The following is a 26,616-nucleotide window of genomic DNA, read 5'->3' as shown; positions in this document are numbered from 1 at the left end:
TTGATTCAGTGTACTTTGATAGCTAAAGGAGCTAAAAATAAAGGAGAAACAAAGGCAGAAACTTTTAGAGTTTGTAAATACTACATTCCCACCCCCATAACCTTTAGTATCTTAGCAATGCTCCCGGACTTGGAGAGGCCTAAATGAGGCTTTGACATTGCAGTCACAAGCAGCAGTACTACAGTCACCTAGTCAAAGCCTCTGCCACGGCATAGAGGGTGGGAAGAATGAAAGGAGTGTGGCACCAGGCCTAGCAATGGCCTAGGTTACCGCTTAGATTGTGGCACTTCATGCACACACACTGTAGCCAGCTGAGTCTGACCCAAAAAAAAAAAAAAGACAGGAGAAAAATAGTTTAAAGGACTATACCTCCCACAGCCAGTGCCCAGAGTCATTCAGTGGAAATGCCTGAAGGCTATTTGGCCCAAGAGACAACCTGAAATGGAGAAATCTCTGCCTTTCAACAGAGGAGAGTGAAAATTATCTGCACCCTGATAAACCTCTCTGCCAATGCAATAATCCAAATCAGACCAATTAATGATTTGCATGTTTTTACTTTGTTCCTCACTTACAATTAGCATCAGTCTTTCAGCAACTGTGTCAAAGGTTCAACAGCAAAGAGGAAAATCACTGTGCAGTTAACAGAATTGCACCAGGAGAATATGGCTCACTTTACTGAAAGTAATATGGAACTTGGAAACAGTTTTCATTTTTATATTAAAAATCAGTAATCTGTTCTTGAATGATAAAAGTTCACTGAATGCATGTCTGAAACCCTCAAAAATTATAAAATGTTATATCAAACAATGGAAGTGGAAACATAAAGTAGGAGGCTAGAAAATGGTTTCTAATTTAACAATCTGTGCACTAGGTTACAAGGCAGCACAAACAGACCCCCTTGACTATGTTACTGCTGTGTAATGGAAACGAGCACAGTTAAGTCAGACCCACCTGTCTACTTCCTGTTGCCTGTGCTATCATGTCTTCATATAAATGCAGCTGTTGACCATGTGGAAAATTTGGGCTAAACTCTCCTATCTTCACCTTAAGTCCAAGACCATGAGGGAAATTCCAAATCTGGAAAATGTCATACTCTTCCTGCAGATTTTCTTTCTGGTTCATATTCACTCTGTCTCCAACAGGATTAGTGAATTGGGTCTTCCTCAGAAAGGAGTGCAGCTGAAAGAGAAACATATTATATAGTGTCTATGCCCTTTCGTGAAGACAGAAAATGTATTCTGATTTCATCTCAACGGAAGTATTATTGAAGGTGTCCAGGGAAAAAAATAGCAATAAATCAAGAAGGTTAATAAAATTATCACAATGTTCCTAGAATTTAAGATCTTTAGGAGAAAACTACCAAGCAGAAACACAGATATATATGCAGACCCAGAGATTGAGAGAGAGACAGAGAGATAGACTCGCACCCATATAAACATACATTATACAGGAACATACATTTTATACAGACATACACATACATGCCAAGGCACACACACAAAAATAAAGTCACACACAGACAGACCTATGCACCCAAACAGACAAACAGAAATAGAATCGTACAAAACACACATGTAGTCCCACACACACATGCACACATTCATGGACAAACACACACAGGGAGACATGAACAGATAGAAACAACCACAGAGAGACATTAACATAGACAGATTTATGCTCACAACCAAAGACAGATTTACAGAGAGACAGACAAACACAGACAGACACAGAAACAAAGATATATGTATGTGCGAACAATATACAACAACACACAGATAGACACATGTAAACACATGCAATGAAACATACACACACACACACACACACGGGTAGACATTCACAGAAAAAGCACCTATACAGAAAGACATTGGCACAAGACAAATTTATCCTAGTTTTATAGACAGATATGTAGATAGACAGAAACACATATATAAAGAGCAACACAAATATACTCCTAGGCAGACAGAAATACAATCACACACCCAAACACAGTAGTAACTATCTATTAATACACATGGATATACATGTATGCCCTTAACTGAAGAAGAATACTGTTTAATGTGTAATTACTCTCACTATGTATGTGAAATGAGGTCCCCGGAGCATACAGTGAGCAGAATAAGTTGAGAAAGTTTGTGAAAACCATTTCATATGTTGATTTCTACATATTTGACAATAAATGAAGCTAACTACACCCACAATAACACAGACATCTGAGAACCCACCCCCACCAGAGTAACCCAAAGAAGAGAAACACAAAAACACTACTACCGAAAGATACTCAGAGTTAACAAAACCTGGTTATTAATATTGCTTAATATCAATGATCTCAATTCACCTAAAAAAGACACAGGCTAAGAGAATGGATACAAAAACAGGATTCAGCATTATGCTGTTTACAAGAAACACACCTCAACTTCAAAGATAGACACTACCTCAGTAAAGTGTCTGAAAAAGCCCTCTTTCCACCCTACCCCCAACTTGCCATTCCCTGCAAGCTCCCTTGAATCCCACTACACAGTCTGCGCCAATTCTGGGTGGACCTAAGAACCTGCACCAATACTGACTGGACCTAACAGCATGCTCCAATACTGGGTGGATCTAAGAGACAGCCACAACAAGGAAAAGACCAAGAAGCCAAACATTGCCGGCCACATTTGAAGGAAGAGATGGGACGGTACCAATGCAAGAAGTTCTCCAACATTATAAAAAGCAAAATGCTAACACCAGAACCCAGCGGACACACAAAAGGAACACTTGATCATCCTAACACAGAAGATGTAGAATAAAACGATTTTAAAAGTAACTTTAAGAAAATGATGGAGACTTTTAGAGAGGAAGTGAAAAACTCCCTTAAAGAAATAGAAGACAAACAGAAAACTGGAAGAAATTAATAAATCCCTCAAAGAAAACCAAGAAAAAGCAAATAAACAGGTGAAGAAAATAGTTCAAGACTTGAAGACTGAAATAAAGGTAATAAAGAAAACATGAACTGAGGGAACTCAGGAAATGGAAAATCTGGGTAAACAAAGAGGAACTACAGAGATAAGTATAACCAACAGAATACAAGAGATAGAAGAAAGAATCTCAAGTACTGAAGATACTATTGAGGAAATAGACTCATTGGTCAAAGAAAATACTAAATCCAACAAATCATAACACAAAATATTCAGGAAATCTAGGAGAGGGTGTCTGAACTGGCCTTACCCTGTAGTCAGACTGATGACTTTTTAAATATCACCATAGAACCTTCATCCAATAACAGATGGGAACAGAGGCTATGACCCACATTGAAACACTGGACTGAGTTCGCAAGATCCAGTTGAAGAGTGGAAGGAATGAGAACATGTGCAAGGCATTCAAGACCATGAGGGGGTAATCCACTGAGACAGTTTGCTTGAGCTAATGGGAACTCACCAACTCCAACTGGACTGGGAATGAACAAGCATGGGAACAACCAAGCCCCTCTGAAGGAGGTTGACAGCTGGGGCAGGCTGAGGGGCCACTGATAGTGACACTGGAATGTGTCTCTACTTGCATATACTGGCTTCATGGGATCCTGTTCTCTTTGGATGTAAACATTGCTCAACCTAGATGTAGTAGAGAGGGCCTTGGACTTTCCACAGGGCAAGGTGCATAGCACTCCCTTTGAGTTGGAGGCGTGGGAGGAAGGTCTACGGAGGGAGAGGAAGGGGACTGGGAGAAAGGGAGGGAGTGGGAACTTGGATTGGTCTTTTTTAAATAATAAAATGTGTAAATAGCAAAAAAATGATGGAGATGTTTAAAGAGGAAATGAGAAACTTCCTCTTTAATGAAATGGAAGAGAAGACAAACAAAAAGTTGGAAGAAATTATAAATCCTTCAAAGAAACTCAGGAAAAAGCAATCAAAAAAGTGAAGCAAACATTTCAAAACCTGAAGGCTGATATAGAGGTAATAGATAAAACACAAATTGAGCAAATTATGGGTATGAAAAATCTGGGTAAATGAACAGGAACTACAGAGACAAGTATAACCAAAAGAATATAAAAGATAGAAAAAAGAATCTCAGACTCTGAACATACTATAGAGGAAATAGACTCACTGGTTAAAGAAAACATTAAATTCAACAAATTCTTAACACAAAACATTCAAGAATCCTGAGACACCATGAAAAGACCAAACCTAAGAATAAAAGGGATAGAAGAACTCCAGCTCAAATGCACAGAAAATATATTCAACAAAATTATAGAAGAAAACTTTCCAAAACTAAAGAAAAATATCCCTTAAAAGGTAAAAGAAGCTTACAGAACACCAAAAAGAACTGATCCAAACTAATCAAACGGCAGAAAGAGAACATGCAAATTAATAAGATCAGAAATAAAAAGAAGGACATAACCACAGACACAGAGGAAATTCAGAGAATCATTAGGTCTTACTACAAAAGCCTGTATGCCACAAAATTGGAAAATGTAAAAGAAATGAACGTTTTTTTAGATAAGCACCATATACCAAAGTTGAACCAAGAACAGGTGAACAATCTAAATATACCTGTTAGTCGCGAAGAATTAGAAGATATTATCAAAAATCTCCCTACCAAAAGAAGCCCAGGAACAGATGGTTTCAATGCAGAATTCAACCAGAACTTCCAGGAAGAGCTAATACCTATACTCCTTAATGTATTTCACAATATAGAAACAGAAGAGTCATTGCCAAACTTCTTTTATGAAGCTACAGTTACTCTGATCCCAAAACCACAGAAAGACACAACCAAGGAAGAGAATTACTGGCCAATCTCACTCATGAACATCGACGCAAAAATTCTCAATAAAATACTGGCAAACTGAATCCAAGAACATATTAGAAAAATTATCCATTATGATCAAGTGGGCTTCATCCCAGAGCTGCAGGGATGGTTCAACATACGCAAATCTATCAATGTAATCCATCATATAAATAAACTGAAAGAAAAAAAACCATATGATCATTTCTTTGGATGCTGAAAAAGCATTTGACAAAATTCAACACCCTTTTATGATAAAGGTGTTGGAGCGATTGGGGATACAAGGATCATACATAAATATAATAAAAGCTATTTACAGCAAGCCGACAGCTAACATCAAATTGAATGGAGAGAAACTCAACGCCATTCCACTAAAATCAGAAACACGACAAGGCAGTCCATTCTCTCCATACCTCTTCAATATAGTGCTCGAAGTTCTAGCAATAGCAATAAGACAACATAAAAGGATCAAGGGGATTCGAATTGGAAAGGATGAAGTTAAACTCTCGTTATTTACAGATGATATGATAGTGTACATAAGCGATCCCAAAAACTCTACCAAAGAACTCCTACAGCTGATAAACACCTTTAGTAATGTGGCAGGATACAAGATCAACTCCAAAAAATCGGTTACCCTCATATATACAAAGGATAAAGAAGCAGAGAGGGAAATCAGATAAAAATCACCTTTCATGATAGCCACAAATAGCATAAAATATCTTGGGGTAACTCTAACCAAGGAAGTGAAAGACCTATTTGACAAGAACTTTAAGTCTTTGAAGAAAGAAATTGAGAAGGATACCAGAAAATGGAAAGATCTCCCTTGCTCTTGGATTGGGAGGATCAACATAGTAAAAATGGCAATTCTACCAAAAGCAATCAATAGATTCAATGCAATCCCCATCAAAATCCCAACAAAATTCTTCACAGACCTTGAGAGAACAATAATCAACTTTATATGGCAAAACAAAAAACCCAGGATAGCCAAAACAATCTTATACAATAAAGGAACTTCTGGAGGCATTACCATCCCTGATTTCAAACTCTATTACACAGCTACAGTATTGAAAACAGCTTGGTATTGGCATAAGAACAGAGAAGTCGACCTATGGAATCGAATAGAAGACCCGAATATTACCCCACAAAATTATAAACACCTGATTTTCAACAAGGGAGCTAAAGGTATACAATGGAAGAAGGAAAGCATCTTTAACAAATGGCGCTGGCATAACTGGATGTCAACCTGTAGAAGGATGAAAGTAGATCCATATCTATCACCATGCACAAAACTCAAGTCCAAATTGATTAAAGACATCAACATTAATCAGACCACTTTGAACCAGATAGAAGAGAAAGTGGGAAGTAGTCTACAAGACATAGGCACAGGAGACCACTTCCTAGGTAGAACCCCAGTAGCACAGACAATAAGAAAATCGATGAATAAATGAGACCTACTGAAACTGAGAAGCTTCTGTAAAGCAAAGGACACTGTCAGTAAGACAAAAAGGCTGCCTTCTGACTGGAAGACCTTCACCAACTGTTCATCAGACAAAGGTCTGATCTCTAAAATATACAAAGAACTCAAGAAACTAGACACTAAAACTCTAATTAACACAATTAAAAAATGGGGTACTGATCTGAACAGAGAATTCACAGCAGATGAACTTCAAATGGCCAAAAGACACTTAAGGTCCGGCTCGACCTCCTTAGCGATCAGGGAAGCGCAAATCAAAACAACTTTGAGATACCATCTTACACTTGTCAGAATAGCTAAACTAAAAAACACCAATGATAGCCTATGCTGGAGAGGATGTGGAGTGAGGGGAACCCTCATCCATTGTTGGTGGGAATGCAAACTTGTGCAGCCACTGTGGAAATCAGTGTGGCGGTTCCTCAGAAAACTGGGAGTCAACCTCCCTCAGGACCCAGCAATTCCACTCTTGGGAATATACCCAAGAGATGCCCTATCATACTACAAAAGCATTTGTTCAACTATGTTCATAGCTGCACTATTTGTAATAGCCAGAACATGGAAACAACCTAGGTGCCCCTCAATAGAAGAATGGTTAAAGAAGGTGTGGAACATATACACATTAGAGTTTTACTCAGCGGTAAAAAACAATGACATCTTGAATATTGCATGCAAATGGATGGAAATAGAAAACGCTTTACTGAGTGAGGTATGCCAGACCCAAAAAGAGGAATATGGTATGTACTCACTCATAAGTGGATTCTAGCCATAATTAAAGGTCTTTGAGCCCACAGGGCAGTTCAAGGAAACCCTGACTCCTCTTAGGACTGGAAAGGGAGGAAGAGAGGGAGTGGGGGGAATGGGAGGGTATTGGGAGGAGGGGAGAAAGTGGAGATTTTTATAAATAAGTATATTAGAAAATAAAAAAAAATCTCTGAAAGCAAATCTGGTCCACAGTGGCCCTATATAAGCATTAACACCTGTAGCAGGGTGCATTTGAAATCAATTATTTCTGAATATATTACTGAAATTATTACTGGAAATGATTTCTAAAGGTATAAATATGATTCTCAATAAATGTCAGTATAGCCATCAAAGTTCACATTCATTTTTTTCAAGATATTTATCAGCTACTGAGAAAAACATTATTATTTCTTCTCCTTTTGTTACTACAGGCTCTTTCTGAGTGTTGTTTCATGTACTTCAAGGATTTGTCCTTAAGATCTCCATTCATGGTCATTTTGTTTTTCATATGAATTGATCCATTTATGGTTATGAACCAGCTGTCTTTAGTTCTCTTTTTTAAAATGTGATTTATTTTATTATTTTGATTTATATGTTTTTCTGAATATACATATATGCAAATATGTTGAGTCCTCATGGAATATAGAATAGGACATCAAACTTCCTGTAACTAAAATTTCAGGCAAAACTATTAAGAATGACTTCTCACAATTAATTGCCTTCAATCCCTATCTTTGATTGTTTTCTCCCCTTTACTGTATTCCTTCACCTTCCCCCTTCACTGTTATCTCCCTTCATTCTCCAAATCAGATGACAGTCCCTAAACTTCATCTCTCTTATTTTATCAGTTCTGGAAAGCACATTGAACAGCAGATACAGGCACAAAAGGGATATCTGCTCAAGTAAGTAAACATAGATTCTAGAGGAAGTCTAAGATTAAAGCTAACCAGCCTAGAGAATGGGAAAAGATCTTCACCAACCTCACATCGGACAGAGAGTTGATCTCCAAAATATACAAAGAACTCAAGAAACTTTACATCAAAAGTACAAATAATTCAATAAAGAAATGGGGTACAGACCTAAACTGAGAACTCTCAGAAGATGAATCTAAAATAACTGGAAGACATTTAAAGCAATATTCAACATCCTTAGTCATCAGAGAGATACAAATCAATGCAACTGTGAGATTCCATCTTGTACCTCTCAGAATGGCCAAGATCAAAAACACTGATGACAACTTATGCTGGAGAGTATATAGGGTAAAGGAAACACTCCTGCATTGCTGGTGGGAGTACAAGCCTGTACAATCCCTTTGGATGTCAGTATGGTGATTTCTCAGAAAATTAGGAAACAACTTTCTTCAAGACCCAGCAATACCACTTCTGGGTCTATATCCAAAGGATGTTCAATTGTACCACAAGAACATGTTCTCAACTACATTCATAGCAGCATTATTTGCTATATTCAGAACCTGTGAACAACCTAAAAGCCCCTCATACAAAGAATGGATAAAGAAGATGTGGTATATTTATATAATGAACTACTACACAGCAGAAAAAATAATGACATCTTGAAATTTGTCAAGCAAAACTTGAGAGCAAATGGATGGATCTAGAAAATGTCATATTGAATGAGGTAACCCAGACCCAGAGTGACAAGTATAATATGTACTCACTCATAAGTGGCTTTTAGACATAAAGCTAAGAAAACCAGCCTACAATTCACAGTTCCATAGAAACTAGACAACAAAGAGGATCCAAGAGAAATATACATGGATGTAATCTACTTGGGAAGTAGGAAAAGACAAGATATCCTGAGTAAATTGGGAGTGTGGGGATCATGGGAGAGGGTAGAAGAAGAGTGAGGAGAAAGGGAAGGGAGGGGAGACAAATATATACCCCAATAACAACAATTAAAAAACATTTATCAAAAAAAGGTACAATAAGCTTACAGTACACCAAATAGAATTGATCAAAAAAAATCCCATCACATACAATAATCAAAACACAAAACATACTGAACAAAGAAAGAATATTAAGAGCTACAAAGGAAAAAGGACAACCCCAACACACTAATAGTAGGAGATTTCAATACTCCTCTTTCGACAATGGGCAGGTCAAACAGGCAGAAACTTAAAGAGAAATAAGAGAACTAACAGATGTAATGAATCAAATGGACTTAACAGACATCTATAGAACATTTCACCCAAACAAAAAAGAATATACCTTCTTCTCAGCACTTCATGGAACCTTCTCTAATACTGATCACATCCTTGGAAACAAAGCAAACATCCACAGATACAAAAAAAAATGGAGTAATACCCTGTGTCTTATCAGATCACCACGGATTAAAGTTAGAATTCAACAACAATATTACACCAAGAAAGCCTACAAACTCATGGAAACTGAACAGTCAATTACTGAAACACACCTGGATCAATGAAAAATAAAGAAAGAAATTAAAACCTTCCTTGAATTCAATGAAAATGAAGGCACAACATATCCAAACATATGAGAAATTATGAAAGCAGTGCTAAGAGAAAAATTTATAGCACTAAGTGTCCACATAAATAAAACAGAGAAAGCTCGTATCAGTGACTTTGCAGCATGCCCAAAAGCTCTAATAAAAAAAATTAAAAAAAAAAAAACAGAGTCACCCAAAAGGAGTGGATGACAGGAAAAAAATCAAATTGAGGGCTAAAATCAACAAAATAGAAACACAGAAACAATCAAAAGAATCAATGAAACAAAGTGCTGGTTTTTTGAGAAAATCAACAAGATAGACAAACCCTTATCCAAACTAATCAAAAGGCAGTGAGAATACACAAATTAACAAAATCAGAAATGAAAAGGGGGACATAACAATGGACATTGAGGAAATTTAGAGAATCATTAGGTCCTACTATAAAAACCTGTACTCCACAAAATTGGGAAATGTAATAAAAGAGACAATTTTTTAGATAGATACCATCTACCAAAATTAAATCAAGACCAGGTGAGCAACTTAAATAGACCTATAAGCCATGAGGAGATAGAAGCTGTCATGAAAAAAAAAAAACTCGCAAACAAAAAAAGCCCAGAGCAAGATGGCTTTTGTACAGAACTCTACCAGAACTTTCAAGAAGAGCTAATACCTATATTCCTCAAAGTGTTCCACATAATAAAAACAGAAGGCTCATTGCCAATTCTCGTTATGAAGCTATAGTTACCCAGATACCAAAACTGCACAAATACTCAAACAAGAAGGAATATTACCGACCAATCTCACTAATGAACATGGATGAAAAAATTCACAATAAAATGCTGGAAAACAGAATCCAAGAACACATCAAAAAATATTCTTCATGACCAAGAAGGCTTCATGCCAGAGATGCAGGGCTGGCTCAACATATGAAAATCTATCAATGTAATCCATCATATAAATAAACTGAAAGAAAAAACCATATGATCATTTCATTAGATGCTAAAAATGCATTTGACAAAAATCAACACCCCTTCATGATAAAAATCTTGGAGAAATTGAAGATACAAGGATCATATCTAAATTTAATAAATGCAATATACTCAAGTTGACAGGTAACATCAAATTAAATGGAGAGAAACTCAAAGGGATTCCATGAAAATCAGGAACAAGACAAGGCTGTCCACTCTCACCATATCTCTTCTACATAGTTCTTGAAGTTCTAGCAATAGCAATAAGACAACTAAAGGAGATCAAAGGGATTCAAATCAGAAAGGAAGAAGTGAAACTTTCCTCATTTGCAGATGATATGATAGTGTTTATTAGTGACCCCAAAAACTCTACCAAAGAACTCCTACAGCTGATAAATAACGTCAGTGATGTGGCAGGTTACAAGATAAACTCAAAAAATCAGAAGCCCTCCTATACACAAAGGATAGAGAAGAAGAGAGGGAATACAGAGAAAAATCACCTTTTACAATAGCCACAAATAACATAAAGTATCTTGGGGTAACTCTAACCAAGGAAGTGAAAGATCTATTTGACAAGAACTTTAAGGCATTGAAGAAAGAAATTGAAGAGGACACCAGAAAATGGAAAGATAGTCCATGCTCTTGGATAGGAAGGATCAACATAGTAAAAATGGCAATGCTACCAAGAGCAATCTATAGATTAAATGCAATACCCTTCAAAATCCCAAAACAATTCTTCTCAGACCTTGAAAGAACAATGATCAACTTCATATGGAAAAACAAAAAACCCAGGATAGAAAAACAATCCTATACAATAAAGGAATTGCCAGAGGCATTACTATCACTGACATCAAGCTCTATTACAGAGATAGAGTAATGAAAATAGCTTGGTATTGGAATAAAAACGGAAACATTAACCAAGGGAATTGAATTGAAGACCTGGATATTAATCTACACACCTATGAACACCTGATTTTTGACAAGGAAGCTAAAGCTATACAATGGAAAAAAGAAACACGGTGCTGGCATAACTGGATGTCAACTTGTAGAAGAATGAAAATAGATCCATATCTTACCACGCACAAAACTCAAGTAGAAATGGATTAAGGATTAAAGACCAGAATATAAACCCGACAACACTGAACCTGATAGAGGAGATAGTGGGAAGTAACCTGCAATGCATGGGCACAGGAGACCACCTCCTAAATATAACCCCAGTAACACAGACAATAAGGGCAACAATAAATAAATTGGACTTCCTGAAACTGAGAAGCTTCTGTAAATCAAAGGACACAGTCAATAAAACAAAAAGGCAGCCTACTAAATGGGAAAAAATTCTTCACCAACCCCACCTCAGACAAAGGACTGATCTCCAAAATATATAAAAAATTCAAGAAATTACACATTAAAATTCTAAATAAACCAATTAAAAAGTGGTGTACTGAACTAAACAGATAATTCTAAACAGAAGAATTTCAAGTGGACAAAAGATACTTAAGGACATGTTCATCTTCCTTAGATAACAAAGAAATGAAAATTAAAACAACTCTGTGATAACATCTTACACAAGTCAAAATGACAAAGATCAAAAACATCAATGATATGCTGGAGAGGATGCAGAGCAAGGGTAACAATCATCCATTGCTAGTGGGAATGAAAACTTGTGCGACCACTTTGGAAATCAGTATGGTGGTTTCTCAGAAAATTGGGAGTCAACCTACATCAGGTTACAGCAATACCACTCTTGAGAATATACCCAAACGGTGCTCAATAATACTACAAAAGCATTTGTTCATAGCAGCTTTATTTGTAATAGCCAGAACCTGGAAACAACCTAGATATCCCTCAACTGAAGAATGGATAAGAAAGTGTGGCACATCTACACATTAGAGTACTACACAGCACAAAAAAAATGACATCTTGGATGGAATAAGAAAACACTATCCTGAGTGAGGTAATCCAGACCCAAAAAGAAGATTATTGTATGTACTCACTCATAAGTGGATACTAGCTATAAAAAAGGACATTGAGTCTATAGTTCATGATCCTAGAGAAGATAAGTAATAAGATGAACCACAAAAAAAACATATATAGACCCTCCTGAAAATTAGAAAAAGACAAGAAAATGGGAGCATGAGGGCAATGGGTAGAAGGAAGGGGAGAAGGGAGGGTTGAGAAGAACTTGAGGGAATGGGAGAGTTAAGATGGAGGAAGGACAGATATGAGAGCAATAAAAGAGATATCTTGATTGAGATTAGGGAGGTAGCAAGAAACCTGGCTCGAGAAAAATGCCCAGGAATCAATAAGGATGACCCCAACTAAGACCCTAAGAAATAGAGGAGAGGATGTCTGAACTGGCCTTGCCCTGTAATAAGACTGATGATTATCTTAAATATCACCATAGAACCTTTGTAAAACAACAACAGATGGTAACAGAGGCAGAGACTAACATTGGAGCATGGACTGAGCTCCCAGGGTCCAGTTGAAGAGTGGAAGGAGTAAGAATATGATCAATGAAAAGAAGATTATGATCAGTTCATGCAATGAGACAGTTTGCATGAGCTAATGGGAGCTAACCAATTTCAGCTGGACTGGGAGTGAATTAGGATGGGAACAAACAAGTCCCTCTGAAGGGGATTGACAGCTGGGGCAGACTGGGGGGGGACTGATAGTGACACTGGGATTTGTCTCTACTGCATGTACTGGCTTCTAGGGATTCTATTCTCTTTGGATGTATATCTTCCTCAATCTAGAAATTGTAGGGAGGGCCTTGGACTTTCCACATGGTGGAGTGCATTGCCCTCTCTTCGGATTGGAGGGTGGTGGGGTAGGTGGGTCTGTAGAAGGAATGGGAGGGGAGTGGGAGAACGGGAGGGAGTGGGAATTTAGATCGACATTTTTTAAGTAATAATTTTAAAAAATGTTATACAATAAACAACTAGGCAGCAAAAAAAAAGACTTATTCCAACACAGAGTTGTTTTGATTTGCATTTCTCTGATGACTAAAGATGTTGGCCATTTCAAGTGTCTTTCAGCCATTTTAGATTCCTCTGTTGAGAGTTCTCTGTTTAGGTCTATACTCCCAATTTTGTTGGATTATTTGTTCTTTTGATGACCAATTTCTTGAGTTCTTTGTATATTTTGGAGATCAGACCTCTGTCTGATGTGGGGTTAGTGAAGATCTTTTCCCATTCTGCAATATGTCATTTTGTTTTGTTGATCATGTCCTTTGCTTTACAGAAGCTTTTCAGTTTCAGGAGGTCCCATTTATTAATTGTTTCTCTCAGTGTCTGTGCTGCTGGAAATATATTTAAAAGTGGTTCCCTGTGCAAATGCGTTCAAGTATATTTCCCACTTTCTCTTCTATAAGGTTCAGTGTGGCTGGCTTTATGTTGAGGTCTTTGATCCATTTGGACTTGAGTTTTGTGCGTGGTGATAGATATGGATCTATTTTAATTCTTCTACATGTTGACATCCAGTTATGCCAGCACCAATTGTTAAATATGCTTTCTTTTTTATTTTATTTTTTTACTTCTTTGTCAAAAATCAGGTGTTCTAAGGTGTGTGGATAAATATCCTGGTCTTTTTATTTGGTTCCATTGGTCCCCTTGTTTGTTCTTATGCCAATACCAGGCTATTTTCAATACTGTAGCTCTGTAATAGAGTTTGAAATCAGGGATTGTGATGCCTCCAGAAGTTCTTTTACTGTACAGGATTGTTTTCACAATCCTGGGATTTTTGCTTTTCCTTAGGAAGTTGAACACCATTCTTTCGAGCTCTGTGAAGAATGTTCCTGGGATTTTGATGGGCATTGTGTTGAATCTGTAGATTGTTGTTGGTAAGATTGCCATTTTTACTATGTTAATTCTGCCTACCCAAGAGCATGGGAGATATTTCCACTTTCTCTTTTCTTCTTCAATTTCTTTCTTCAAAGATTTAAAGTTCTTGTCACACAGGTTTTCCATCTGGTTGGTTAGAATTACTCTGAGATATTTTATGCTGTTTGTGACTATTGTGAAGGGTGTTGTTTCACTGATTTCCTTCCCAGCAATTTTATCATCTGTGTACAGGAGGGCTACTAATTCTTTATTTATATCCTTACCAGGAAAAAATTTCAGAAATCCCTAATTTATGCAATATTTCTTCATTCAGTACATTGGGGCAATTCTTGGACTATGACATTGATGACAGCAAACTTCATCAAAAAGAAAAAAGCATACCTTTAAGCAGTGAACATAATGCCCTTTCCCATTATCCGCCGGTTGATTATATACATGTTGAAGAATCATCTCATGGAGGGCATGAGCCACAGTATACACAGCATTATATATGTCATAACTATCATCACTAAAGGTCATGTCAAAGGTCTCCTCCGTTAGCCATTGCAATGAGGCATTGGATATGCAATTATTTAGGGTCTTACACTTAGAATCTGAGAGTTCACACTTCAAGTTCATCCACTCCAGTTTTGCCAGGTATTCGTCTGAGTATTTGAGAGGGTTCAATGTCTGGACAAAAGTTTTAAAACTAGAAATCTCAGCATGGTGGTGTGCAAAAGCTAGTGTCCCATGGAACGAATTAAGTGTGAAGTCACTCTTCCATGTAGTGACATCCCACTGTGAGGTGGTGACCCATATTCTCTGTATACCTAGAGATTGCCACCTTCTAAAGCTCACAGCTAGAGTACTGTCTGTGTCACCATAAATGACAACTACCTTTGTGGATGATGTCATGATTTGGTTAAAATACACTTCAGCCCTTGACAAGTATGAATGCATCTTGACTGGGATCATATTCACAAAAGCAAAGCAGACTGTATTTTTTTCCATCTCTCTCCTCAAATATGAGAGAAATTGAATACCCTGATAATTGTCTGAGATGGCCAGTCCAATCCAGTTCCAGTTGAAGTGAAGCATCAAAGAGACCATGGCCAGGGCTAGATATATGTCCTGGGGAGCCATCTGATAAACAGAAGGAAACTGTTCACGATCATTCAGGATGGGATTGAAAGGTCCATAGGTAAGCTGAAAAACCTAGGACACAGGAAGCAGCATTAGGTAGTCTTCAATAAGAAATTGCAAACACACTTTCAGCAAGGAGTTCCTTAAAACTCCTCTGCTGTTACTTCTTCCCTCATCTCAATTTCAAAGAAGAAAATGATCCCACCTCAACTCCCTGAATAGTAACCTTGAATCACAATTCCTAACATCAAAGAACTGTAACAAAAGAATAAGAATTTCTTGCAAACCCACAACATAAAATCTCACCGTTTGAAATGTAAAGAGTTTTAGGAATGTCCCAACAGTCTCAGATATTGCCCAGTTTGGTCCTGAAAGTGCCAGTATACACATACTCTCTTCATCACAGTTATAATTGGGATGAGTATCATGGGTTTCTTCAGAAAAATGCAACAAGCTGTATAATTGTGGCACAGTCTTACAACCATCTCCTGGGAAATCAAAAACTAATGATGTATTTGGTAAAAGATCTGGGTTCCTGTTGACTTCATCCATGGAAAAAGCTAAGGCCAGGGAAAACTGGTTGTTTCCCGTTGTTCTGCAAAAGGATATGGTGGTTAGTGTGGACAGAGATCTACAGATGATCCTGTGTAGTCAATAGATGGACTATTCTGAGCTGGACAGTATTTTCAACCACTGCTAATACTCATACAAATGGCCTATGCTGTGAGATTGGAATAACATAAGTAGCTGGAAGCTTGCAAAAGCTTGCAAAAATTCATCAGAGTGCATCTCTCATAAATAGGATGAGCCGTCAGCATCTTCCAAAGAGTATGTTGTCATTTTGAGTTTTGAGTGCTTACTCTAAAGATAAAGACAGCAGCATGGGGCTTTAACTAAACAGTAAACATATTCATGTATTTTTTAAATCATTGAACAGTCTGAAAACTTCATGTGATGTATGAGTCAATGAGTTTTTGGTATTTTGTTATGAAGTTAACTGAGTTGGCTAAGGCAGTGAAATAATGCCTGATGAGTGCACAATAGTCTGGGCACCATTTGACTCTAATGCTTTCAATTATTTATAATCAGTGATCATTATAGTTAACATATACTATCATATCAATCTTTGTGTTGCTCTTTTTTTTCTTTCTGGTTTATATAATGCAGGTGTAAAATCTTTTAAATGTTTATTTTTAAATGAATTCAAATGAAAGAGTTGCATTTTGTAAAACTGTATGTGTTCACAATGTGTATGGACAATATTAATGTTTATGTGGGTTATAAAAAGAAAATGGATTTCAAGGTTTTGGCTTTTTGTTTTGATTTTTTTATGTTTTGTTTTTGTTTTTTGAGACAGAATTTTCTCTGTAGGCTTTGGAGCCTGTCCTGGAACTTGCTTTTGTAGAGCGGGTTGGCCTTGAACTCACAGAGATCCCCCTGCCTCTGCCTACAGTTTTAGGATTAAAGGCATGTGACACCAGCAGCCTGCTGATTCCAAGGTTTTGAACAAGATTTTACTACAGACTAGACTGGTCTCAAATATACAGTGAAACTCCAGCTCCAGGTCCTTAGTACAGAGATTAAGGCCATGCCTAAGTCCTTTTCTCCTACTTTATGCTAACACACAATGTCATATACCCACATAATACACTGGGTATTTCTGGGATACATAATTTTTACTCTAGAAAACAGCTTTTTACTACCTTTCCAGTTACAATAAGACAACAATTACATTCTACATAAATTTATATCTGCTAGTATAACATCTTTGTAAAATAGAAAACTATAAGATATAAAATGTAAGGAAAAATGTTTATGAGGGTATTTTGTAATAAAAATAGGCAACAAGTAAGTTGGGAGTGAATAATACCAGTTTGTGTTTATGTTTTTGGGAAGAACAATAACTTCTGTCTCTTCCTCGTCATTTTGTATCATCTGACCAATAAACATCAAACATACTTCCTCATTCTGATTGATTCACTCTGAGTAAAATTCAATCTGTTTCCTACACAGACATTGTACCACTATGATCTCTTTATTTATTTACCTACACATTTTTAAAATTAAATTAATTTTAGAATAACTTTATTACCACAAAGAAAAAATACCATTGAAAATTTTAAACACACAATAGGAATTTGAGACTAAATCTTGTGATGTTCAAACACTAATTTCTTCCCCCACAAAAATTAAGAAATATAATTCCCTTAAGCTGATAGATTGGTCCAGTGGACAAAATTGCTGTGTTTGATAACAGATATAAACAACATATAAAATGAAAATGTGGATTAGTGCCCATATTGGTAAAGTGTGCAGTTATAATTAGCAAAATTACTGAAAGCAAATATAAGAGGTAAATGAAAAGTATGTGTCAGACAATAAACAATTTAGATGCAAAAAGAGAAGATGCATGTTTTTTAAATAATGGCAAAGACGACCTCTATTCCTGTTTTCATGTGTTGCAAATTATCACATGCCAAGGTTGTCACTCAGGTAAGTGACAAGAGAAATGACAGTTTCACTTTTGAAAGAATGTAAGCATATCACTTACAGTTTGTAATTCTTTGTTTACTAAAAATAGTTAAATAAATGAACTTTGAAATTAAAGGGCAGTGATTGTACTTTTACATAAGTGAAGTATGGAGAAATAGGAACACATATGATGTTCACAATGGACACGTCTCCTACTTCCATTCTCCATGCAGTTTCAAAAGGAATAATGGGACCACATGCAGAGTATTCAAGTGAGTAACTGTATATCTATGTGAAAACTCTCCACACCCAGCTGTGTTAAAAATATTAGTTGCCCTAGCACATGCATTCGGACCTACACATTGATTAATGTCCATCAGTTGACAGCAATCTATTGCCATTTACTTGGGATATCTTAGGATGATACTATTTGAAATAGAATGGGGTTTCATTTGATAAGTCATGTTTTGCTACTGTGCTACAAAATCTATGAAGTAGATGGCTATATAGGATGGAACAATGTAGAGAGCCCTTTCTTCATTCAGCTTCAGTCTTGTAAATTGGAGGGTAGCTAGGATTAAAACAGAGCACACTCAGTACAAATTAAAAGTAGAAAAATAACATTGATTCTCTAAAAGAGAGAATTGGGTTGCTTATTGATGTGCAGGTTGAGAAAAAAGGGCAGAAATTTCAAGCGAATGTTCTGATCTTCATTTTCTAGCCCTCATGAAATATCCATGATAATATTTTCATACAACATAAAAAGGAACTTACTACATATTCAAAATGGTAATGAAATACTCTTTATCCACAGGCCAATGCACGACTGCAAGTGAGAAGACACAAACTGCCACCAAGACTCCATTCTTGTCTTCATTCTGCTTTCTTCTCCAAAAGTACGAGGAATGAATGAAACTGATCAAACAGAAGTGGAATGTTTTGGAGCAAAAAGAGGAAAATAATACATGTCCAGCTTTATATCTGGACAATGTGGGTTGCCATACATATAAGCAAATAAAATGGGCATCAATGTATCCCCATATGCTTTTATGTCTATAGAAAAAGATAGATACTTGTATAATCCTAGTTCCTTCTTTATTGAAGGTCTTTCCTCACACATTGAAAATCTTTAAAACAATTCTCAGGGACTCGGCATCTGATATTTGTAGTCTGAATGATAAACATATATGAGGTACGTTCAGGTAGTTTTATGACATCACTCATCTTTGTGAAAATTAAAGTCCATGAGAGGATGCCATTTTGGGAAATTTTGGTTCCTTGGCATTCGCATCGATCTGTTTATGTTAATGTCTTTAGAAATGATGTCAGGGACTTTATTAGGTGATCTGCAGTGAGATATGCATTACTGGTTCAAGAGGATTCACAAATTCAGAATTCATTACTACACACTGTAGAAGGAGCAATGGCTGCTTCCTGCCTCCCTCCCGGCTAGCTTTACACCCAAAATAATTACAAGGAAACTGTATTCTCTTAAACACTGCCTGGCCCTTTATCTGTAGCCTCTTATTGGCTAATTCTCACATCTTGCTTTAACCCATATTTAGTAATCTGTGTAGCACCACGAGGTGGTGGCTTACCGGGAAAGGTCCTAACCTGCATCTGTCTCAGAGAGGAGAGTCATGGCATCTGCCTCATTGCCTTCTTCCCAACATTCTGTTCTGTCTACTTCACCCACCTATGTTCTGACCTATCAGGCCAAGCAGTTTCTTTATTAATTAACCAATGAAAGCAACATAAATACAGAAAACCCACCTACATCAACACTGGGCATAGTATCACAAAGTTCATTTCAGGGAAATCAGCTTCATATTTGGAGCACTTGAATCCACACAGCGTATATGGTGGGGACTAGGCAAAGACCGATATGAATGAAGTCAGAGGAAAGGGTTGGAAAAAGGTTTTCCAATCAAATGGACCTAACAAACAAACAAACATTAGCGATCCTAATATCTAACAAAAAAGATTTCAAACTAAACTCAAACAGAAGACATGGAAAAGAACACTTTGTACTCATAACAGGAACAATCAGTCTAGATGACGTGTCAAACCTGAACATCTATACCCCTAATATAAGAGCACACATATGTGTAAAAGAAATATTACTAAAGCTTAAATCTCTCATCACACAAACTAATAGTAGGAGACTTCAACACTTCACTCTTGCCAATGTACAGGTCAACCAGAAAGAAACTTAACAGAGAAATAAGAGAACTAAAAGATGTCATGACTCAAATGGACTTAACAGATAACTATAGAACATTCCACCAAAACACAAAAGAATATACCTTCTTCTCAGGACCAATGGAATCTTCTCTAAAATAGACCACATACTCAGTTACAAAGCAAAACTCCACAGATACAAAAAAAAAATCAAGATGTCATTGTTTTTTACCACTGAGTAGTACTCTAATGCGTAAATATTCCACACTTTCTTTATTGATTCTTCCATTGAGGGGCATCTAGGTTGTTTCCAGGTTCTGGCTATTACAAATAAAGCTGCTATGAACATAGTTGAACAAATGCTTTTGTAGTAGGATTGGGCATTTCTTGGGTATATTCCCAAGAGTGGTATTGCTGGATTCTGGGGTAGGTTGATCCTGAATTTCCTGAGAAACAACCGCACAGATTTCCAAAGTGGCTGCACAAGTTTGCATTCCCACCAGCAATGGATGAGTGTTCCTGTTACTCCACATCCTCTTCAGCATAGGCTATCATTGGTGTTTTTGATTTTAGCCATTCTAACAGGTGAAAGATAATATCACAAAATTGTTTTGATTTGGATTTCCCTGGACGATAAGAAAGTTGAACATGACCTTAAATGTCTTTTGGCCATTTGAACTTCTTCTGTTAAGAATTCTTTGCTCAGTTCTGTATCCCATTTTTAAATTAGGTTAATTAGAATTTTAATGTTGAGTTTCTTGAGTTCTTTATATATTTTAAAGATCAGACTTTTGTCTGATGCAGGGTTGGTGAAGATCTTCTCCCAATCAGTAGGTTGCCTTTTTGTCTTACAGTGTCCTTTGCTTTACAGAAGCTTCTCAGTTTCAGGAGGTCCCATTTATTCTTTGTTGCTCTTATTGTCTGTGATACTGGGGCTATACGTAGGATGTGGTCTCCTGTGCCCATGTGTTGCAGGCTAATTCCCACTTTCTCTTCTATCAGGTTCAGTATGGTCAGATTTACATTGAGGTCTTTAATCCATTTGGACTTGAGTTTTGTGCATGGTGATAGATATGAATCTATTTTCATTCTTCTACAGGTTGACATCCAGCAATGGATGAGTGTTTCCCTTACTCCATATCCTCTCCAGCAAAGGCTGCCATTGGTGTTTTTGATTTTAGACATTCTGACAGGTGTAAGACGGTATCTCAAAGTTGTTTTGATTTGCATTCCCCTGATCGCTAAGGAGGTTGAGCATAACCTTAAGTGTCTTTTGGCCATTTGAACTTCTTCTGTTGAGAATTCTTTGTTCAGTTCAGTGCCCCATTTTTTAATTGGTTTAATTAGCATTTAAAAGTCTAGTTTCTTGAGGTAACCCAGACCCAAAAAGATGAATATGGTATGTACTCACTCATAAGTGGATTCTAGCCATAATTAAAGGACATTGAGCCTATAATTAGTGTTCCTAGAGAAGCTAAATAAGAAGGTGAACTCAAAGAAAAACATATAGTTATCCTCCTGGATATTGGAAGTAGATAAGATTGCCAGGCAAAAATTGGGAGATTGGGGATGGGGGTGTGGTGGGGGTAAGGGGAGAGGGGAAGAGAGAAGTGAGAAGGGGAGGATGGGAAGAGCTTGGGGGAATGGGATGGTTGGGATGGAGGAAGGGTGGATTTGGGAGCAGAGAAGTATGTATCTTAATTAAGGGAGCTATTTTAGGGTTGTCAAGAGACTTGACTATAAAGGAGTTCCCAGGTGTCCAAGGAGATGTCCCCAGCTTGTTCCGTGGGCTGCTGAAGAGAGGGTACCTGAACTGGCCCTATCCTGTAGCCACACTGATGAATATCTTGCATATTACCATAGAACCTTTGTCTGGTGATGGATGGAGATAGAGACAGAGACCCACATTGGAGCACTGGACTTAGCTCCCAAGGTCCAAATGAGGAGCAGAAGGAGGGAGAACATGAGCAAGGAAGTCAGGATGGGAGGGGTGTGCCCACCCACTGAAACAGTGGGGCTGACCTAATGGGAGCTCACCAAGGCCAGTTGGACTGGGAGTGATGGAGCATGTGATCAAACCAGACTCTCTGAATGTGGCTCACAATGAGGGCTGACTGAGAAGCCAAGGACAATGGCACTGGGTTTTGATTCTACTGCATGTACTGGCTTTGTGGGATCCTAGTCTGTTTGGAAGCTCACCTTCCTAGACCTGGATGAAGGGGGGAGGACCTTGGACTTCCCACAGGGCAGGGAACGCTGACTGCTCTTTGGTCTGCAGAGGGAGGAGGAGGGAGAGGGGGAGGAAAATGGGAGGAGGTGAAAATTTAATCTTTTTAAAGTTTGTTAAGTGGTATGTATCAATAAAATTATCCATTTCTTTTATATTTTCAAAATAAATAAATAAATAAAAAATAAAAAATTTGCTGGAAAAAAAACTGAAATAAACCCCTGTATCTAATCAGATCACCGTAGTTTAAAGTTAAAATTTAGAGACAACACTAATTGCAGAAAGCCTACAAACTCATGGAAATTGAACAATGCTCAATTGAACCACCCCTTGGTCAAGAAAGAAATAAAGAAAGAAATTAAAGACTTCCTAGAATTCAATGAAAATGAAAGCACAATGTACCCAAACCTATGGGACACTATGAAAGCAGTGCTAAGGGGAAAGTTGATAGCACAAATTGCCCACATAAAGAAAGTGGAGCAGGCTCACACCAGTGACTTAACAACACACTTGAAAGCTTTAGAACAAAAAGAAGCAGACTCACCCAGGTGGAGTAGAAGACAGAAAATAATCAAATTGAGGGCTGAAATCAACAAAATAGAAACAAAGATAACAATGCAAAGAATCAATGAGACAAAGAACTAGTTCTTTTAGTAATCAACAACATAAACAAATCCTTATCCAAACTAATCAAAAAGCAGAGAGAGGACATCCAAATTAATAAAATCAGAAATGAAGAGGGGGAAATAAAAAAAAGACACTGAGGAAATTCAGAGAATCATTAGATCATACTACAAAAACCTATACTAAACCAAACAGGAAAATGTAAAAGAAATGGACAATTTTGTAGATAGATACCACCTACCAAAATTAAATCAAGACTAGGTGAGCAATTTAAATAGACTTATAAGTCACAAGGAAATAGAAGCTGTCATCAAAAAAAAAACTCCCAAACAAAAAAAGCCCTAAGCCAGATGGTTTTACAGTAGAATTCTACCAGAACTTCAAAGAAGAACTAATACCTATACTCCTCAAAGTGTTCCACATAATAGAAACAGAAGGGCCATTGAAAACTCTCTTTATGAGGTTGCAGTTACAGTGATATCAAAACTGCACAAAGACTTAACCAAGAAAGAGAATTACAGACCAATTTCACTCGTGAACATAGATGAAAACGTTCTCAAAAAAATACTGACAAACCTAATCCAAGAACACATCAAAAAAGTCATCCATCATAATCAAGTAGGCTTCATCTCAGAGATGCAGGGGTGGTTCAACATACAAAAATCAAACAACATAGAGGTAGTAGGCAGGGCCTTGGACATTCCACAGGGTGGGGTGCATTGCCCTCTCTTAGGATTGGAGGGGGTGGGATGGGATTGTCAGTGGAGGGAGTGGAAGGGGAGTGGGAGGAGGGGACGGAGTAGAAATTTGGATTGGTATTTTTTAAGTAATAATAAAAAATAAAACAGTAAATAAATAACTAAATAAAATTTCTGATACATAAAAATTCCAGAGCCATATGATTCCAGCACAGGATACTACAAGATTTTCAAATAAGTATTATACCAATAGTCCTCAAATTGTTCCACACATTAGAAACAGAAGGAACATTGTCTAACATTTTTTGTGAGGCTATAATTACCCTGATATCCAAGCCACTCAATGAAATTACTATGAAAGAGAATTACAGACCTATCTCACTTATGAACATTTATACAAAAACACTTAATAAAATACAGGCAGACCAAATGCAAGAATACATCAGAACCATCATTGGTCATAATCAAGTAGGCTTCATCCCAAGGATGCAGGGATAGTTCTACATATGAAAATCTGTCAATGTAATCCACCATATGAACAAAATGCTAAAAAAAAAAAAAAAAAAAAAAAAAACTTTCGACAAAATACAACATCCCTTCATGTTAAAGGTCTTGGAGAGAGCTCAGATACAAGAAACATACATAAAAATAATAAAGGCAATATACTGCAAGCCAACAACCAACATCAAAATAAATAGAGAAAAACACAAAGCGATCCCACTTAAATCAGGAACAAGGTGATGTTGTCTACTCTCTTCCTATCTATGCAATATAATTCTAGAGGTTCTAGCTAGAGCAATAAGACAACAAAAGGAGACCAAAGAGATACAAATCAGAAAAGAAGTCAAAAACCCACTATTTGCTGATAACATGATAGTTTACATAAGTGACCCTAAAAAGTCTATCAAGGAACTTCTACTACTCATAAACACTTTCAGAAATGTAGCAGGATACAAGATTAACTCAAAAAACATCAGTAAAGATGAGCGAGTGGGTAACTGTTCTCAAGTGTTGCCAAGTATCACAATGCCACAGCTGTCATGACGGCAAGTGGCAAGGAAAGTAAGCAGTTACCACCATTAGTGACAACTCGCCTTTCAGAGAATGCAAACATATCTTTTGCACTCCATGAATTCTTTCTTGACTCTAAAGAGACAATGAGGAACTGTACTGTGGAAATAAAAGCCAGTTGTTGTACATGTATAAAAGTGAAGTATGGAGAAACAGAATCACATAAGAAGTTCACAGTGGGCAGGACTTTTACTTTCTTACTTTATACAGCTCTAGAAAGCGCAGTGTGATCACATGCAGAGCATCTCAGAAAGTAAGTGAATATCTATGCAAAAACTCTAGAACTAGGAGTGCCACACACATAAGTTGCATTGGCACATGCATTTGAAGCTGCATGGTGATCAAAGGGCCATCATAGAATCTAATTAATAGCAATTTAGTTGCACTCATTTAGGCTCATATGGACTAGTATGGGGTTTCTTTCAGCAAGACATCACTGGCTACTCTATTGTGGAAACAGTCAAAAGGAGGGATATATATATGATGGACCAAGTTATAGAGTTCCTATTTCATTCAGCTTCCAGCCTTATAATTAGGAGGGTAACTGGGAGGATAACAGAACATTCCTACAAATTAAAAGTAGAAAAATAGCATTGAGTCTCTAAAAGAATTTGGAGGGTTGTTTTTTTTTTTTTTTTTTTGGTGTGCAAATGGAACAACAGATTTAAAGCATTGCTGATTCTCATCCTCTGGGCCCCTATGAAATATTCATGATGAAATTTACATAGAAAATTCAAAGGATCTTACTGTATATTCAGAATGTGGTTGAAGTAATCTTTCTCCACAGGCCACTGCACTGTTGAAAGAAAGAAGACACAACCTGTCACCAAGTCTCCATCCTTTTCCTTATTCTGCTTTATTCTCCAAAAGCACCTGGGATGAGTATACCTGGGCACAAGAAGTAGAATGTACAGGAATAAAATGAGGAAAATCAAACTAAACATCTTTGTCCTCCTTGAAGCTGGGCAGTGTGTGCTGTGAAGTGCTATTCAGTTCAACACATTATATGGGCACCCGGATATTATTCCCACCTGCTTTTATTTCTGGAGGCAAAGCAGAGGCAATTTGTGTTTTCGTGGTTCTTTTATTTCCCAGCTGATTCCTCAGCTCTGGAAGAATCTTGGACACTTTCTTCCCCTGTGGCTGTGCACCTGATGTCCATGTGATCAAATGTGGTTGAGAAATATATATGAGGATAATTCAGGTAGTTTCATGACATCATTTAATTTTGTAGACATTAAGGCTCCTTAGAGGATGCTGTTTTGAGAAAATTTGGTCCCAGGACTGCCAGAACAATCTTTTTATGTTGATGCCTGTGGAAATGATGTCAGTGGATTTTGTTAGCTGATCCACATTGAGACATGCAGCCATGTTTCAGAAAGGACACACAAAGTCAAATTCCCTAGCTGCACACTGGGAATTCTTTCACAAAGCCCTTGCCAGGGAAAAACAGGTCTATGGTGAGAAAAATTGACTTCCACACAGCTTGCACAATGGGACCTATATTATACGACTAACAGTAACAGAATATCTAACCAGATATTGTGCTTCCTAATCTTGAGAACCAATATTCAGTCTTAAATAAAAATATTTTTCTCTATTTTTATTACTTTATAATAATACCTATTAAATTTTCCACTTCCTCCCCTCCTTCCACATCCATCCAGTTCCCCCACACACCCTTCCACCTCTTTCCATCCAGTCCGAAGGGTGCCCTGCCCTCTCTTAGGAAGTCCAAGGTCCTCCCCACTCCATCCAGGCCTAGGAAGATTTACATCCAAATAGAATAGGATACCACAAAGCCAGTACATGCAGTAGAGACAAATCCCAGTGCCATTATCATTCACTTCTCAGTTTGCCCCCATTGTCAGCCACATTCAGAGAGTCCAGTTTGATCACACACTCTTTCAGTCCCAGTCCAGCTGGATTTATTGAACTCCCATTAGCTCAAGCACATTGTCTCAGTGGCTGGACC

At 37.3% G+C, this 26,616-nt stretch overlaps 1 protein-coding gene across 4 annotated transcripts in view; it reads right to left on the bottom strand.

The window, feature by feature from the left end:
* The window catches only part of LOC148123485 (vomeronasal type-2 receptor 116-like), a 47,718-nt gene extending 22,133 nt beyond the window's left edge, over positions 1-25,585 (bottom strand). For 2 of the 4 annotated variants that reach the window (XM_087910121.1, XM_087910123.1), the window contains exons 1-4: positions 25,389-25,585; positions 15,675-15,963; positions 14,628-15,440; positions 952-1,179 (exon numbers count right to left, since the gene is read on the bottom strand). In XM_087910121.1, the coding sequence (XP_087766247.1) occupies positions 952-1,179; positions 14,628-15,440; positions 15,675-15,963; positions 25,389-25,585 (1,527 nt within the window). Of the gene's footprint in view, positions 1-951; positions 1,180-14,627; positions 15,441-15,659; positions 15,964-25,388 lie in introns of all 4 variants that reach the window. The other 2 variants (XM_087910113.1, XM_087910122.1) reach the window with 2 other exon arrangements.
* Between the last annotated feature and the right edge of the window lie 1,031 nt (positions 25,586-26,616).

This window comes from Myodes glareolus, chromosome 1, assembly GCF_982192425.1.
Source record: "Myodes glareolus chromosome 1, mMyoGla1.1, whole genome shotgun sequence".
Taxonomy (NCBI): Eukaryota; Metazoa; Chordata; class Mammalia; order Rodentia; family Cricetidae; genus Myodes; species Myodes glareolus.
Note: the sequence above shows the minus strand (reverse complement) of the source record. Positions and strands in the feature narration are given on the sequence as shown.